The sequence below is a fragment of the Xiphophorus couchianus genome, chromosome 1 (assembly GCF_001444195.1).
Source record: "Xiphophorus couchianus chromosome 1, X_couchianus-1.0, whole genome shotgun sequence".
NCBI lineage: Eukaryota > Metazoa > Chordata > Actinopteri > Cyprinodontiformes > Poeciliidae > Xiphophorus > Xiphophorus couchianus.
In genome coordinates, this window is record NC_040228.1 from 11,679,669 (window position 1) to 11,698,332 (window position 18,664).

Here is an 18,664-nt window from a genome sequence, read left to right on the forward strand (position 1 = left end):
AACGGGCGTTTTTTTATTTATTTATTTTTTAATTCCGTGCAAAGGGATCGCTTTTGTGGCTAGAGGTCCATGGGCGGATGTGGAGAGTGTTACCATGCAGCGTTAACGCGGCCAATATGGTCGGCAGGCTGGTTTTAATAAGCAGCACAGAATAAGCGCATCCTTTATTTCACGCTTATCAGGGCCCAGTGGGAAGCAGGTGCACCTTTATCTCTTTCTAAATCTATAAACGCATGGAGGAAAAAGAAAAGATAATTTCTCCAAACCCATTTCTGAGCACGTTTTATGCTTAAGGAATTGGTTGTTGTTTTTCTTTTTTCTTTCCCCCCCAACCCCTGTGTACAGCCAAAGGCTAACAGCTGATGCCTAAGATAATGAGCTAATTGAAGAGGGGCTGTATTGGCGCGGGTGTGGCACAGGGGGCAGGCATGGGTGCCTCGGACTCCTCAGGGTGTGAACTGCTGCCGTCTGAAAAGGTGGTCATTTTTAGAAAGCCTCTTAAACTTGCGGAGTTAGTTTTTGAAAGAAACTGCTGGTGCGTGTGTGCTGAAGCGGGAAAGAACCGAGGCAAGCTGACCATGCATAATCCAATTTATTAGATCGCTTTTCAGGGAAAACCAGAAGACAATGAGGATGACAAATTAGCTGCTTAATAAGCCTGAGCAAGCGAGTGCTCCACTTTAATCTAATCAAAGTGTTTTGTTTTTTTTAAAGAGTAGGCATGTTGGCAAAATGTAACAAAAAAAAGATGTTTGAGATTTACACATGGGACTTGATTCTGCTAGAAAGACTGACTAAACCAAGAATTTCAAACTTGACTTATTTTATTTAACCAGGGCTGAAAGTTAGCCCACAAGTTCACATCAGTTAAATGATCAACATTGTTTTCTGTTCTTACTGTATACCAGTGGGTGGTTGTTATGGTAATAATACCGTCCACAGGGATTCTCCAGGCTTACATGCAGTGATTAAAATGGATCTACAGCAATACATTTTTTTAGGTGCATTAGAAGACATCTACATTTGTGGATTATTATTATTTTTTTCATAAACTTCATTTAAGACTGGAATAAAAGTTTGGGAAAAATTAGTTGTGGACATCTTTGTAAGAAAACCCCCCCCAACATGATCTAAAAACTTTAATACTTTACGACGTTTTGGGATAATTATCTACATTTTCTTTATTACCTTTTAAATATGCTTGACCTAAAATTACAAAAAGGCTCCATGTAACAAAAATGCTCCAAAGCAATGTTTAATAAGTTATCAAACTTTTTTTGTTATTTCTGGTTTTTGATGAAAGTCTTGACCAAACGTCAACAAGAAAAGAATGTTTTCACTCAGCTGATTTGTTTTGGTGAAGAGGTGCATTAATTTTCTGCTACATTGTAGGAGAATAAAATACAGTTTTTTAGAGTAAGGATGGGAAAACAAAAGATAAGCTGGTTTTATTTTCCACTTAACATTATAAATTCTTTAAGGCTCTAATAGAGAATCAAAATATGTTTTTAGGAACAGTACTAGTCAAATGGCAGACACAGATTGAGATGGTAACCAATCATTAAATATCTCTCTCATGTACCAAGCATTTTATATCAGTTTTATTATGAAATGTGAATATTTGTCTTTGGCTTAACAGATAATACTTCAGGCTGCATTTTAGAAAGGTACGGCAACAAAGCATGTTTCATTAAATAACGAACAGTAGCAGAGCACGTTTGGTTTGGGCATCCAGCAGTTTGTGTTTCCACATTTACTGCACAAACAAGTGGACTTGTCCGTTCTCATCACTAATGCCCCCTTTTGTTCATTCTCCTCTAAGTCAAACAGACTGCGAGCCCTCGAGTATCTGGCTCCTTTGCAGCCTCGCCACAGGCCACACAATCTCCCAGACTCCCGAGTTTGTTGAGGCAGTCAGAAAAAAGGAGGAGGAGGGCAAGGGTGGGGGATGGGGTGTGTGTGTGTGTGGGGGGGAAATTAGATCTGAAATCCATCCATCTGTCCATCTATGCCTCTGAACTCTCTGTGCATCCTCCCATCTCATTTTTTCTTTCACCTGCTCCACTTTTAACCTCCCTGATGTTCATTACGTAGGTGTGCAGACGGAGTGGTGCTCCTTTCTCGAAACCCTTTGCTAGTTTAGATGAAAAAGCACTGTGTCTTTCAGTGGCATGCATTCTTTTAACTACTTAGTCAAACTTAGTCAGATAGCTATATGGTAGATGTACACGGGCAGTGATGCTCTTCAATTTTCCAGGCAAGAATAGGGTGCAATCTACATTCCAGCCAATATATTCTCAGAAGGCAGCTTTGTTTTGCATAATAATTCAGCGAGCATGCTTGTTTAAGGTAAGGCAACTTTAATACAGTTCCCCCCTCAAGGCCTTTGTGGAGGCATTTTATGATTGATTTGTAATACCTAGTTGAAGCAGAGAGCCTATCTGGAGCTCTCCACTGGATAAACTCAAATTACTTTCAAGTCAGAGGAGCTTTCAAAGGCATATCAAAGATAACAGCATGTAATAAACTGTCAGTTGTGCATTATGACTGCAAAAGATGCACAAATTACCATGCCCAAGTTATGAATGGCAACATGGGGTTGACACAGGGATATTTATATGGCCAATCACATGCTATCGCAAAGATGAGACACTCAGTTTTTAACACCTGCAGTAATGGATTTTTATTTTTTTCCTGAAGAATATTAATGTGATTGTTGATACCCATCATACTGAATGGAAGTAAAAGTAATGGCTTTCAGTGCGTATGAGAGGATAGGAGTCGACTATGTTGCATACACACTATGTTTCTAAAATTAGTGTTGCCTGATTTACATTTTTAGAGAAAAGCAAAGTTGATTTTGTAAGATTAGATGTTTTATTTTCAAATCCCGCAATGCAAAATTATATGTATTTAAAATCTTTTAAGATGAAAAAAGAAGTCTTTATTAAGCTCCTACTTGTGAAAAATTCTGCTGCAGTTGTGACGAAAATAAGTGAAAAAAAATATTTGGAACTAGGTTTACGGTAGATTACTCAGGTAATTGTTGCACGTTGATCTGCGTGCATTCAGACTCTGATGCCTTCTTACCACTTATATACTTCAGAAAGTATAATTCCACTCCCATCGGCAGTCACATTATCAATAAACACCAATGACCCAGTTCCACTGGCAGCATGCCCGCTGCATCCCACTGCTCCCTGTTAACAGATAAGGTGAACCTTAGCTGATGGATTCTGCAGAGTCCTTTTCCTTTCCATCCTCTTCTGTCCTAACTGCTCTGATACAAGTCAGTAATGGGTTTATCTCTTCAAAGAATTTTGTTTCACATCTGGGAAAGTCTAGATATCTTCAAACAAAATCTCATGTTTCCTTTGTACAAAAACCACTTACAGTAAGAATGCCTTTAATTTATCTAGTTGTTGTGGAGGGAACGTTTTTATAATGGGATAATTTCCTGTTTGAAGCTGTTTGAAAGTACCTTCCCAGTCGTTTGAAGTGCGTTGATTATCTTATTTTAAAGAATCAACCACTGCTGAGTCAAATGATTGGATTACCTCTTCAAGTTTGCCATCAAATAACACTACTTAATTTTAAATTTTTTTATTGTATTGTACAAGACAATCAGATATCTGCCACTTGATACAGATCATATATCATTTTGTTCCATTTTCACATAAATATCTACGAATTCAGTTTTGCTCTCATCTGACCAAAGCATGGACTGAATACAAATGTATGTCAAATTTTTCAGATTTCATGTCTTAACGACCAAATATTTGAAACAATTTTTTGTAATCTATTTATAGTTTACTGTTACAAAATGCAGCTAGAGTTAAAGTCTAAAGTTTTTCTCCTTGGTCCCTGACTTTGTGGTGCTTCATGTTTTAGGTAGGTCAGGATTAACAAACATTTTTCTATTTTCTAAATTTGAGAGAGGGCATGTTTGTGGTAAATTTTTAACATCCATCAACACATTAATTTAAGTATGTGGTAAAATTTCCTTTTAAACTGTATGACTCTATTGAATTATTATTTTTTGGTAATAATATTAGCCAAAAATAATAATATTAGGATATTCTCCCTCAGGTTTCTTGCAATAGTTTGCTGAAATTTTGTCCCATTTCCCAAGACAAAACTGGTATAACAGGTCAAGTTTGCAGGTTGCTTTGCTCACACTCTATACTTTATCCAAAATTGGAGCTTTGTGTTGACCGCTCCACAAGATTTACTTTCTTGTTCTGAAGTAACTTTTACTGACTGTATACTCATACTCCAGTTGGACAACCTGTTTGCATCACAACTTTAACTTCTTGACTGATTATTTCATTTTGGTGTGCTTCCTGATCTAATGGTCTTCAAGTTCAAAATCTCAAATTACCTAAAATGCTGTGAATTAACCTATTAGTATCCAACAAAGGAACATTATTCAAACTATTTAAAAAATATTTAAAGGCATAGTAATGTCAGTTTATGCAAATTAAGGTAATAACGAAAAAACTCAAAAAATATTTCTTCCATCATCTGGGCTTTTATAAAACTGAAATAATTTTGGTAATCCTAACTGGAATCAGGGGAAATAATCTTTAGAAAATAATGGCATGATCATTATAAGTGACTGCCGCTTCATATTTAGTGAATTTAGTTTAAATGGGTTTATTGTTCATCTCATTTTACATTGAAAATTATTTTATAATATGAAACTATTTTGAGGCTGGGTTACTATGTAAACAAGTCTCAAATCGCAAGGATTGAATTAATTTTCATGTCTCTAACTTACCTTGAAGAAAAAACCCAGGTAGACAGACATGTTTATCAACCTATTTGTTGTGGAGTGTGACTTTATTTCCTTTTTGCTATGAGACTGAAGGAGTGGTTGTCTGCTTCAACCTAAGTCTTGTTAGTTTTGATGACGCTGTAAATAAAACGGCTAATTATACACAACCAATTCAATGTATCCTTTTGTTTTAATTGGTTTGTAGCCATTTTTCTATTCTAACTGTTCCTTGTACAGTATCCATTTAATCTAAATACTGTCAGACAATTAATTTAATTGTTTCAAAATGTTTTATCTGTTCAAAATTACAATCTTTTATAATATCTGTTGGTCATCCTCATACCACCACCACTATCTCCACCTTGTCACATCTGTGTGCCGATCTCTGCATGAACTGTCACATCCTTCAGCACTGTGCCATGTGATGGTTCACCTCTTTCTCCCTCTTTCACACATGTGTATGTGTCAGCCCGCCAAATAAATCCCCACAGGCTCTTCTCTCTTTCTCTCTTGTTATTTTCTTTATCTTATTTTGATATGCTTGACAGACGATGTTAGGCTGGAGTTCCCATGGTAACTGCATATTAAACAGGCTCGTCTGATGTCTTTGTGTTAAGTATTGTTGGTGGCGTCACTCCCGACTTTGGTCAGAAAAGGAGGGTGGGTGGGGGGGGATGCTGCCAGCACGGCATGGCGCCTGTCATTTTCCTGTCACTGGTTTAGAGTGAAGCTTTTCTTTCCATTTGACTTTGAAAGTGAAGGTTGCTAATAAAACATCGAAGTGTAAGAAAGCACTGTTTTACTGCGAGTATGCAGGAAACGCCCCTTTTGTCCTCAATTAAAGGATGCTCGTGAATATTATACATTTTTAATGATTTCCATCAATCACAAATTGCTGACTTGTTCTATCGGTTGGTAATGATTCTAATAAACAAGCACTTAATGTCTGCACACTCACATTATCATCTTATCTACTGTAAAATTGCTTGGTAAGATTTTTGATACCTTTTTTAACCACTATGTGAGATTTGATGACGGCTTGAAATGTAAAATGCTGCAATACTGCTGCAATAGGTGGATCACCAACAAGTTTTCTGTTGTCATAAATATAACCTCCTGTATGTATGGTTATGATTAATTGTTTTTATTTAAACACACTCAATATTTAATAATTTTGTGAATAGTAATGTTCAGAATTGGAATAAATGGTGAATTAGTACCGCTTCAGTTTGAAATTGGCTTTATATAAAAGTATTAATGTGTTTGATCACATAAATTGTGGTAACTTAAAGCAACAGACTTAGGACTTGACTTACAATTTCTTTGTGGGGACTCACAAATACTCCCTTGTAATTTATGTAATTGTAATTGATGAATGCAGACTTGAATTATTTCAGCAAATGGCTTTTGTTGTCCCCTGTTACTTACTGTAGTGTATACAAATTACTGACTGTCACGGTAACTTTGTGGACAGTGAACTTGGATTCTCTAAAATGTTTTACAACATTGCAAGGAGTTAATGGCAGCTCCCAACTTTGTATCTTTTTGATTAATGCCTTCATTGACTAAGAATTTGCCACAAACCTGCAGCTCAGCCAAAGATGCTCATAGTTTGCAGTGAAAAGGTGTGTTTGATTTATTACTTGTAGAAATTTGAAGATAAAGAAAAAAACATTGATTTCCTGATGACCAATCGCCTTTTCTTTTTCAGTTCAGTTTTGTTTTCTTCTTCTCTTCTTAACCTCTCGAACCGTCGGACCCCACTAAGACCCACCTCTTAGTGGGCGCCATCTAGCTGGCGCCCACTAAGAGGTTGTAACAAAAAATTGAGATTTGAGTGAGGTGACCCATAATTAGGTAAACATAAGTTTGCATGTGCCAATAAGGACTTAGCAGTGAGAGTACAAGTTTGTGGAGACCATTAGCAGTTACAAGTCATTTTTTGTCTTATCCATTTTGCGAGTCCATGTTTCCCCCGATCTTGTTACATGTCCCAACACAATTTATTTTACTAAAAGGATGCAATAATTGCTTTGTGGGACAGTGCTGAAGATGTTTGCTCTTTCACTTATGAGCTCATTAACATTTTGGATATTAATCTCATAAATCAAATAATGCGTTTTGACAGCTCATTTTTTAAGGGATTTCACTGGCTGATTTGTTTTAATCAGATTAGCTCAACTTTACAGTGACCCACCTCAAACGTCCTGCTCTAGCACTTTTAATGTGCACAATTTCTCCAGGTGGTAATGAAGCAGATAATGCTAAGTCCAGTCATCGCTCAAACTGTCTTCTCGTTTACGATTATAAAGGGACTACAAAGAATTCAAAATGGTGTAATATAATGACCAATGCTGAATGCAAATACTTCTTGCATTCAGCATTTTGCAGGTAGCTAGTCTGACTAAAATCAGCCTAGCTACCTGGACCTTTCCCTGGAAGGTTGAACTTGCAGCCTCATTGATTTCCATGTCATATAATTTATCTTGTTTGCGGTAATTTGCAGCAGACTTAAGAGTTGTACTACTCGGTCCCCTTCGGAAACTGCTGAGGGCCACAGGTTTAATGAATGTTTGTATTTGGTTTATCTTGAACAAGGACATCTATACAGTCATATTACCCCACCCATCCCTACCAGAGTTCATCTGGGTTCACTGAGCTGCCAGGATTGATGAACTGGATGCTTAGACCATAAGCAAGAGATTATAAAACAGAGATGGGGAAAGTCAGAGATCACATGGAGAGAAATTTTCAGTAATTAGTTCATACAATAGGCGACTTATCTTGTGGTAGTAATTTAGCTGATACTGTATGATAAATATCTATATCTAATGATATAGATATAGAGTTAGATGAGTACTTGCTATAAAAAAAACACTCTTCTGGTGTATTTTTTATAGCAAACACTTATCCTTACTTATTCAGACAGGAGCTTTGATCTAAATGTGGTAATTTGAATCAGTCAGCTGCATCCAGTTGGTTGGATATGCAGATGAGAGATCTAAATTTAATAAAATGGATATGGGATATTTTAGGATCTCTGTTGGCTTATTGTTTTTGATCTTTGATAAAATCCTACATTGTTTAAAATACAGCAGAGTTGAACAAAAGTTTGCGGAACAGTTTGGGAATCGAAATATTTTTCAAACGGTTGTTCTTTGACGACGGTGGAATAGGCTGTCGACTTGCCTCTGCAGACTGCTGCTTCTCGCAGTTTGGCTCTCACACTTGCGCAGCAGTCTTATTTTCCTTCACCAATCCGCTGTGCAAGTAGACAAACACTTTAGTTTAGCAACACATGCACTGTTTCCTGACAGCACTCTGCGTTAGAGAGGTGAGAAATATCTACAAGCTGTTCTATACATGTGGTACTCTTGCTCTGTTGTGACATATTTTTTGAAATGCTGCATTTGACAAATTTCTCCCACCATTTCACTGATGAAGGATGGGCCTGTAGGCAAGTGATGGCTGCCTGTAGACACATCAATTTTGGGGGTCTCTAAACTGACAGAGTCTTTGTTTGAGAAATGACATGAAGACAAATGTGCTCAGGCAAGCCTCTAGTAAATGATGCATCATTGACATTATTTTGCCCCAGATGATCAGCCATCATGTGTTTTACTATCTGGCAGTATATCTAACCTGGCCTGTTGCAAACAATGACGGTTTTGTTGCACCATATTGGGCGCAGTCTGTTTCTTTATGTTTGTGGAGACTCCTGCAGTTGGAAGCCATTTCTTTTGAGTGACTGGTTAACAGACTTTACAGATGATTATAGACAGCGCCTGTTACAGAAAATGATTAATGTGCAAATTTACAAGAGAAGCCATTTTTGCTTTTTTGTTGTTCCTAAATGTTTCAGATCAAACAAATTATAATATCAGACCAAGATGACCTGAGTTAAAACCTGTTTTTAAATAATGATTTCGTTTATTGTGGGGCCAAAGCTAAATAAACAAACTTGACTCTATTTGAAAAAATATTCAGAACTAAACCTAGGAGGGTGTCAATACGTTGTTGAGTTCATGTGTGTAACTGAGAATGATGTGTATGTCTAAGGGAATTTTTTTCATCTTGGCTTGTCAAAAAGAAAAAATTAAATAAATGTGACTGATCAATAAAACTAATCTAATAGTTATAGGCATAGGGCTAAATGTAGCCCTGTGCAGATGTTAGCCCTGGTTGCATTTGCTAAATCACAGGCCATAACAGAAAGCAGAAATATTTGACGTGAAGAGACTATCTCCTTGACTGTAAAAGATACTGTACTGACGTGAAATGGGGTGGAAAAAAGCTGTAAAAGTATACAGCAGTGTGGGACCATCTGTGCACTCCTATACAGAGAGAGTCTACACAGGAGGAGGGGGAAGTGACTCATGCTTACTCCCATCCAGTGACTTATGGGATGTATATCCTTGCATATAAGCACATATTTACTCTAAACTTGGCCAGAAGCTACAGATTATGTAGATATTTTGCTAGAGTTATACAAGAGAAAGCACCCTTTTGATTTGTTGGCGTCTGTGATAAAGATGTTAATTGACTCAATATAAATCAGTCTCTTTTTGCAGTTTCGTAATATAACAGGAACAACAAAAAAAAAAAACATTTAATGTGAGCATATTTATTCCGTGGAGTGAAATTATAATGCTTTGATAATATATAGTTAAATGTAGTTATATAGTTATAATGTTTAACTCTTTCCCATGCTAGATTGGTGGCTTTTTTTTAAAAGTCTTTTTAATGCCTGACGGATACCTCTTCATGCTCTGTCTTTGATTTAGAACTGTCATAAAAAATGAAAACCCAGCTAATTTAGCAGTAGAAGACCTTTTTAAACGGGAACCTGATTGTTGCCAGAGTTTTGAGTTTCAGCACCTCACACGTCTCAGACTCCATTAACTCTCACACAGATGATTAATTGCACAGAGACCAGAACGGACCTGGAGTGACTGACTCATAAAGAGGCCCCAAAATAAAATAATTAATTAACTTTGCAGTCGCGACACGTGCGAAACGAGAGCTCTGGAGGTTTTACTCGAGTCTCGATGTGATTCACAGGCGCATTGTTCTGGCAGCTGCTTCATTGAGGTTGACAATGAAAGCTTGTCTTACAGTGAAAATATCTATACGGCGTACGTTGTAAAAAGATCAGAGTTGAGATAGAAGATAAGTGTCACGATTAAACAATGGACATGAAATGTACACTCACTGGCTCTGCCACTCACCAAATTTTTGCCATTGTATATTCAGTGCTTTGTAAAAATAATTTTACACCTGTTTAACTTTGTCACATTTTTACACATTGCTTTTCACACTGTTTTTTATTGATATGTGGTGAATCAGCACAACATTGAATGCAACCAATTGGCTACAGAAATCATCTAATTGGTAAACTGCGTTTCAATCCCTTCAGAATTTTGATTTTTCTTTAACTTTGTTTAAAGTGGTGGTGTGCAACTAACACAACACCTTGAATATACCATTACCACTGTCAAACATGGGGGTGGCAGTATCATGCTGTGATAATGCTTTACCTTAACAAGACTGAGAAGCCCTCGTCAGTGTTAAAACGATGGATTGGGGTAAATGCAAAGTAAAGCGGACCGTTTGAAGCTCTGGGCCGAATGGAGCTTCCCATTTCAACCTAAACAATGACCCTAAACATTGAGTCAGAGCAACAATGGAAGGGTTTAGATAAAAGTATAGTCAAGTTAGAATGAACTAGTCAAAGTCCAGACTCAGATCCAATTGAGAATCATTTGGGAGACTTGGAAAATTTATGTTCACTAACTGTTGACCACTGACTCAGTTTCACACGAATAAATAAACATGGCAGTTTCTTAATGTTTGGTCTTAATGTTAGCTTGTTGCCCCCCGTTTCCTAAAGATATCAGTCTTCAGAAAAAAAAAAAGGGGTTCTGTAATCGGCATCAGAAATGTTCTAAATCTCTGTGGGGAACTGACTTTCATCTGTAAGAATTATAGTGATTTGCAGCTAATTTTGTTATTCCAAAAATAAATGAATCAAACAGCCTCTTTAAAGTTGTGAAGGAAATTTGAAGAGTGACATCTGCTGCCTTTCAGGAGCCAGACTGCACTCAGCTTTGATGTAGCAAACTAAAAACTGATTCATCATTAAAGTAAAGACACGCTGTACTACAGCCTTGTAAACTACAAACAAACAAACAAAAAAAACAGGTTAATGAAAAAATGTTTTAATTAGGGCATCCTCTTTAAAAAAAAAAACACCATGCTGTGTCCCTGTTGACAAACACTTACTGGTCATTATATAAATGAAATTATTTACCCCCTTTGGCTCCTCTGAAATGTTTATTTGAAAGTTGCTTTTTTTTATATTTTTTACCACCCAGTACTTTTGATTTGAACCTCGCCTAAAATTTAAGTTCAGGTTTTCATTGAAGCAGACTTTGTTTGTACATAATGTATCTTGATGACTCTATCCCCATTTCATATGACAGTCCTTTGGGTTATCCCTGTTGCACTTTTTCCTTTCACTCAACTTTCTGTGGATATGACTGAATACAGCACACTGTGAACAACCTACTTATTTTTACAATTACCTTCAAAGCCTTATCCTCATGCTACATGACTGTCTTCTTGATATCTGCCAGGTCAGCAGTCCTCCCCATGAATGTGTAGGCATAATGCATAATATTTACACAAAAAAAAAAAAAATTAAAAATTGGTGTGATGTAATAATCTAATTTTGTGACAGAATTTTAGATTTTTACTATCTGTTTGCCACAATTCTAAAAATTATAAAATATAAAAGCTTGAAATCTTTAACTCAACATGTGCAGGATATATACAGTTTGAGTTTCAGTTTCTGAATTTAGTGACAAAAATATTAAATTACTTTCCAACGTTTTAATTCTCTGAGATGTGCCTGTACACACAATGGCAGTATGTGTCAACAAAAACTGTAAACTTACCCAGAGCTTTAAAAGATACGTGGAACATAACCCGCTGACACATTTGTCCATCTTGATTTAAAAAATAATGTAGTTGTACGGGTTTTCTTTGAAAATTCAGTCATGTGGACCAGGTGTGAAGCCAAGCTTTACTTATTGTGTTGCACTCACACTGGGAGCTCCAGCTAAAAGAAGCACTGCATGACTCCTAATTGATATCTTTCCTACTGGCTGGAGTAGAAAAGTTGGAACATTATGGAAATGACAACTAGTGGGTGGCCACTTTACATCATCGTTGACTGTAAACTAATGATGCGCAATGATGCAGAAAATTTGTGTTGCTTAACAAAATGTTTTAGCAGAAAAGGGTAATGTAAGAAGATTAAGGCCTATAAGTGTAATTAGTCATAGTTCCTTTTCATGCCCTTAATAAATATATAGGTAATGATGAGGAAACTTGAGCTTACCAGAACAAACGTGTACTGTAGGAATAATGGAGTACTAAAGTTTGATCATTACCATATGTTTGTAATATACAAAACTTTACAAAAATTCAGAATTTGTAAATGTTCTGATGAGATATATTGTTCAACTTGAAAAATTTCTATGAGCAAAAATCTCTGCTAGCAAACATAGGCTAAGTATGACAAAGTACTTATATTATTTTGTTTTCACTTTTTTCAAATAATTATATATTAAGAGAAAAATATATAAAAACAACGCTGTTCCTATGGGAACAAGTAATAGCACCTTGTTCCCAAGGAACAAGGTGCTCCCAAGGAGCTAATAGCTGGTTATTCTCTCTTCCTCTGTCCTTGTGTGTTTTGCTAGAACTTGTAATGAGCCTTTTATATTTTTGTGGAGGACTTTTGACCCACTTTTTTTCTTTAAGAATTAACATTTTTAGCAATAAGCTGCTAACAATGTTGCTCTATAGTCAATTAGATTTCAGTCTGGATTTGAATAGACCATGTCAAAACCACAATTTGCCTTTTTTTAACCAATTGGAGGTTATTTATTATTTTTTTTGTTGTGCTTTTGGTCAAGTTCCTGATGCGTACTCAAAGTATGCTTAGGATCACTGATGACGGGACATTATCCCTTCCGATTTTGTAGTAGAGAAAAGTTAATTAAATTCTATCAAGGTTTCCAGTCTGAATGCATTTTTTAACATCTTGGGGACATTAAAAGTGTTTTTTTGGTTAATGTCAGACAAGTCTTTGTCCTTTGTTTTATCACAGGGCCAGTTTAGTTTGGATGACTCTTTTCCCTTTATTAATAAAATCCTCATTTGATAACCATGTGTTGTATCAACTTAAGTTATCTCTGTCTGATGTTAAAATTTAACAATCTGAAGCATTTAAGCACAGGGGGAATCTCTGAGATGAAAAATACGCAGCAGTATTTAAAAACTCCCTAAAGCCCGTGACCCTTTCTTCACCTTTTGTTGTAATGCTAAATTTGTTCTGGCCCTTTATCTTGCATAATTCATTTCTCTGGCCCATAAAAGCCTTTCTGAATATCAGCCATTTTTTACGTGTAACCTGGAGCAACACTGCTGTCCAAGAGTCTGGTCACCTTCAAGCGATAAGCTTCCTCTGTCTCCTCCTTACCGGCGTGTCGCAACATTCTTATGCTTCTTAAACTCTCGTCTTCTTCGACTTAAACTCTTCCCTCTATTCTCTTGTCTCATCCTTAGACACGTTGCCGGTGTCCTCTCTTTCCTCGGTGTCTTCCTTTCATTCTCTATCTCAGTGTGCTGCTGCAGGGCTCTCAGGCTGATGTAATTTATGCTATCTCCTTTACTAGCGTGAGAAAAGAGCGTCCTGAAGCCAGTGCTCTTCAAGCTGAGTGCTCCTGTGGGAGGCTGCAAGCCAGGCCCGACTGAGCTATACACTTTAGCTAGGCGCACAATGCAATGACCACACATATATTAAGAGACCAATACCAGATAGAGTCACGGGATAATTAAAGCCTCTCTGGTAGTAGCTGTTGGCTGTAGAGGAAATTGAACGAGTTGTCGCTACAGGTATATCTCTGCTGTGAGTCATTCCACCACCAAATGTCAGTGGAAGTCAAGACTCGGTGAGCTGCCTGTTGATGTGAAAGCATTTGGCTCACGGGTCTCGAGTCTAATTGAGTTCGTCGGACGATTTGACTTTTCACAGCACTAAAAGCTTCATACTGATTTTGGGGATGCTGGAAAAGAGTTGATGTTGACTGTTTACGTTTTTTTATGTGTGTGTGTGTGTGTGTGTGCGTTCACAGGGCTGTAATCCATTTCTATGACAACAGAGGCGATTTTGGCAGGGGAAATGAAGACGGCAGTGGAGGGTGACGCCAGGAGGACCAATCAGGTTGGCGCATTGTCTAACTCAGAGCAGCTGTAGTCGTCTCAATCACTTAGGGCCCTTCCAGCTTTCTAGTTGATATGCAAGACCGCTCGCCCTTTCTGTCAGTGCCAATAACTAACATCTTAAAGCAGTGGCTGACCTTTCTATGCATTTGCTATTCATCTTCTACGTTTAAGAAAAAAATAGTTTGCTGGGAGAAATACTTAGCACTTCCTGAAAATCAAAATTTAATTTCCCCACGAAGTTTTTTCACATTAACTTCACAAACTCTGACGTGTTTTATTTGGATTTTATGCGAAAGACCAATGTAGTGCATAAGTGTAAAGTTTAAAAAAAATCACACACAATTTGAAGGGTATAATGTAATTGTTTTCAACACTATTCATCCGATAAATAAATTTAGGTGAAACCAATCACCTTGAGTGGTTGTATTTAGAGAAAAAAAAACTGTCTAACTTTAAGTAAATTAATCTCAGTGTAGTTGACGGCCTTAGAGGATTGTTGAGAACATTGATGAACAAATGGCACTGTGAAGACCAAGGAAGGCAGCAGACAAGGACGGGGAGAAAGATGAGCGGAAGTTTAAAGCAGGGTTGAATTATACTACAATATTTTAAGCTTTGAACACCTCATGGAGTACTGCAGTTGGAAAAAGGATGGCACCAAGCCGTGGCCATCCACCTAAACTAGATGACCACATCTAGTTTAGGTGGATGTATTCAGAAAAGTGAATTTGTATTCACTTTTTTTGTTTTGTTTTGTTGTTTTATTTAGCTGACCTAGTAAAAATTTCACTGTATTAGCATGTGTAGGTCTGTCACATAAAATACGACTAAGACACATAGCCAGTTTATTATGGTTGTGATGCATCAAAATGTTCAATAGTTCAAGATGTAAAAATATTTTTGCAAGTTACTGTATTTAGATGAATAGTGTTGGATCCCTGTTCTTTTTCTCAGGTGTGTTTTCTCTCTCTCAGGTTCCCGAGGACCAGGGCGAACTGGACGACAGCTCAGAGAAAACCCCCAGCAAAGCCTCCAGGTCGCCCCAGAAAACAACCAAACGGCTCAAGACTGTCCCTGTCAAAGTAACTCTCCTTGACGGCTCAGAGTATGACACTGCAGTTGAGGTATGGTTACCCACTTAATTTAGTCATGACATTGATCTTAAAATATGTATTTATAAAAAATGTATATTTTTTCAAAAAATAACTTCTATAAAGGGTGGGGTTAGGGTATTTTCTGATATAATCCACTTACTTGGATCAGGAATTTTAAATGAAACACTTATGTGAAGACTCAGGCTATTATATCAGATTAAAATCTAAGGTCACCGACCTTTGTTGTATTGCAGCAGAATTTAAAGCTTTGTGAGATACTTGAAGATTTTCACACAGGTGGTTCACTTCTTATCGAGACACACAGCCACAGTAACTTGAACACAGTTAAGCTAACCAGCAGGTTGTCTTACAGATAAAAGATAAGCCTGGATAAAAAGCTTTTCCAAATGTTCAAAGCATTTTTTTGGGAGAAAAGAAACAGATTTAAAAACAACTGACAGATGAGAAAAATCTGGGCTGATGTATCTTCTCAACTTGCACTTATAAACCCTAAATGAAATATGAAATAATTAGTCTTTCAGATAAGAAAATATGTTGTATTGCAGCATCTTCAGACTGTTTCTGAATTTGGCTTATAATGTCTGTGTGTGTGTGTGCTCATCTTTTTTTTTTGTTTTTGTTTTTCCATGCATCCTGTCTTGACATTTTAGATGTATATAGTGCCGGGGCAGTCTTGAACTACAAAAGGGATATTTCTAGACAGAATCGTAATTGCCTTTATTAAATCAAGACTGCATCTAGCATCGAAGTAGACAACCACTTTACTGTAATACTAACATGTGTTTGTATGACCTTCAACAATTTTGATTATTTGTGCGTCAGTGCATGGGTGTGTGTGTGACCATCTGTGTAGTAGTAACTGTCTTTGGGTTGAGTGTGTGTATGTGAGTGAACCTAACCCCTGAAGCTACACTGTTGTTGGTGGTTAGAACAGTAAAAAGCCTGCAGCACTCGACACTTGAGAGCAGCAGAGAACAGGTGGACAAGGTCCCAGAAGCCTGCAGCCGCTCCAGGCAGTCAGAAGTAGGCACCACCTCAGGGCAGCAATATGCCCCACACAGAGGTAGATTGTCAGAGCAGCACAGGAGTACTGGCTCCCTGGCTAAAGAACCACAGGTTGGGAGCTAGGGCTCTAAAACGCCTGACCTAACCACCTAACCATCTCCCTCTCCCAGGAAAAGGACCCCTAGACCCAAGACCCTGTTCCTAGCTGGAACTCATAGCGACCAAGGTGCCACGAAGGGCACCTAACCAGCCCACTTGGTGAGGTTGCCCCAGGAAAATCAAGGGGGTGTAAACCCACCAGAGCTAACCCAGCTTGGGCCTGTCAGCCCACAGCAGCCCAACACATTTCCAGGAACCGCGACACACCGGGACAAGCCTGTTCACTCGACTGAGACCATGATGTGTGTTTCCAAACATTTCTTTGTTTTGCTCAACTACAGTTAAAGCTCAACCTTAGTATGATTAAGCATGCTTGTCATGGTAAACGGCTTGTAATTATCATTCTGTACTATAAATTCAGTGGATTGTGCATTTGTTATATCTCTAATTTAAAAAAAAAAGTTGGTTCTGCACTTTTTTAGCAAACGTATTACAAGCCATTGTGGAAGGTTCAAAGAGCCACCTGCATCTTTGGAGCCACAGGTTGCAGACCCCTGATCAAGACATTAGGTTGATCTAAAGTTGAAGAATTTGAAAGTACTCCACCGTTTTCATTACCCTGACATTCTAGTCCAGGGGTCTCAAACTCCAGTCCTCGAGGGCCGCAGTTCTGCAACTTTTAGATGTGCCTCTGCTGCACCACACCTGAAAATAATAATTAGGTCATTAGCAAGGCTGAGAGAACTGATCTACACAAGCAGGAGGTAATTAAGCCATTTCATTCTAGTGTTTTGTACCTGTGGCACATCTAAAAACTGCAGGACTGCGGCCCTCGAGGACTGGAGTTTGAGACCCCTGTTCTAGTCCCTCCAACAATAGTGAATTCATGAGCATGATGCTTCCACCACCATATTTGAGAGTTAGTGTGGTGTTTTTAAATTTGAAAGCCATTTCCTCCATTTATTTTAGTATTTTTCTCAGGTGTTAGTCTCTCCATTAGTACTTCTATTAAGATGCATATAAGCCTGGATATGTAGCAAGAGAAGATAATTATGTAGCAAGAGAAGATAATTTTGCAAAGTCTTATTTGAGCTGTTTTGATGTCCTGTTAAGTTCTCTCTGGCATATAAGAAGCAAGCGCATGTGTCATAAACCTTGGCTTAAGGATCAGAGCAGTGTTGTTGAGAGGACGAAAATGTTGTAGCATTGCTGTTCCCATTAATAGGCATATGGGGGATGGAAAGCTTAACTAAGCAATCCCAAGCTTCCATAAATCGTGACTCCATGCTATAGCCTCATTGTGTCTGTAAACGGGGAGAGTGCAACTCACCGTACTCTCTGCTCCTGGTTTATTTGAATTTCACAGCCAGCCACATGTTCGTCATGACTGAGAGCTGAAGAAAATGGATCTTGTCAACAGACATGAATTGTGAGGGATGCCAGGATGTCACGTGGGGCTTGAGGGGCGTTTTAAAGATCCTGGGGATGTCTCACAAAGCTGCCAGATTCACTCTTAAAGCCTTAACTGGAGCCCCATTGACAGGAGCTGTTGATGAAGTGTAATGTGCTTTCAGATGAACTTGCTGGTTCCTCATCTTTGCCCTTGCCTACTGTACTCCATTAATCGCATACTGCCACACATCTGGCCTCTCATATGATACACAAATTTTCCTTCAACTCAATCTCCATATTTTCTTGAATTTTAGCTAGATGCACACACACATTTGCACGCATTTCTGTAGGTCATCTGGGAAGTGACACTTGAGGTAGTGGGCTGTGACAGGAAATCCATACAGTTGATCCATGAGTGCTCTTATGTTTGACCGGGGGAGAAAATAGAACGAGAGAGGAAGAGGAAAAGATGAAGGGTGGACTTGGAGGTAGAGAGAAAGATGAGGAGGAAGGAAAACAACGGGGAGTGCCTGTTTGTGTGCTGTGGTATGGATGAGTGGCTTGATGTGGAATATCAGCAAACTGGAACTGAATGGCAAACGCAGTGAAATCATTACTTTAATTAGAGTCGTAATGTCCGCCGAGCAAGCTGGAAAGGATGATAAAAAGCGAGCAGGGAAGAAGGCTAAACCTCCTATTGATATTTGGCACACAACATTATAGCTATTGACTGTGGCCAGTGCATTACTATGTCCAGTTATTTACCTGAGGCTATTTTTTTAAAGCAATTACTTCAACATTTACATAAAATACCTCACTTACTTGAAATCTGTTGTACTTTAATTACAATTGCTGTGTCCTCTTAAAAGCTAAACATTTCAGTAAGCAGATTATCTATTTTTGTATATCCATTCCGTTACTGAAATGTTTAACTTCTAAAACACATTCTTTAGCTCTTACATTTGTTTTTATTAGGTATACA

At 37.9% G+C, this 18,664-nt stretch overlaps 1 protein-coding gene across 4 annotated transcripts in view; it reads left to right on the plus strand.

Annotated features, from left to right (window-relative positions):
- Positions 1-18,664, plus strand: part of LOC114144287 (band 4.1-like protein 1) — a 45,272-nt gene that overhangs the window by 256 nt on the left and 26,352 nt on the right. For all 4 annotated transcript variants that reach the window (XM_028016937.1, XM_028016965.1, XM_028016947.1 and 1 more), the window contains exons 2-3: positions 13,981-14,069; positions 15,046-15,195. In XM_028016937.1, the coding sequence (XP_027872738.1) occupies positions 13,998-14,069; positions 15,046-15,195 (222 nt within the window). In that variant the 5' untranslated portion in view covers positions 13,981-13,997. The remainder of the gene's footprint in view (positions 1-13,980; positions 14,070-15,045; positions 15,196-18,664) is intronic.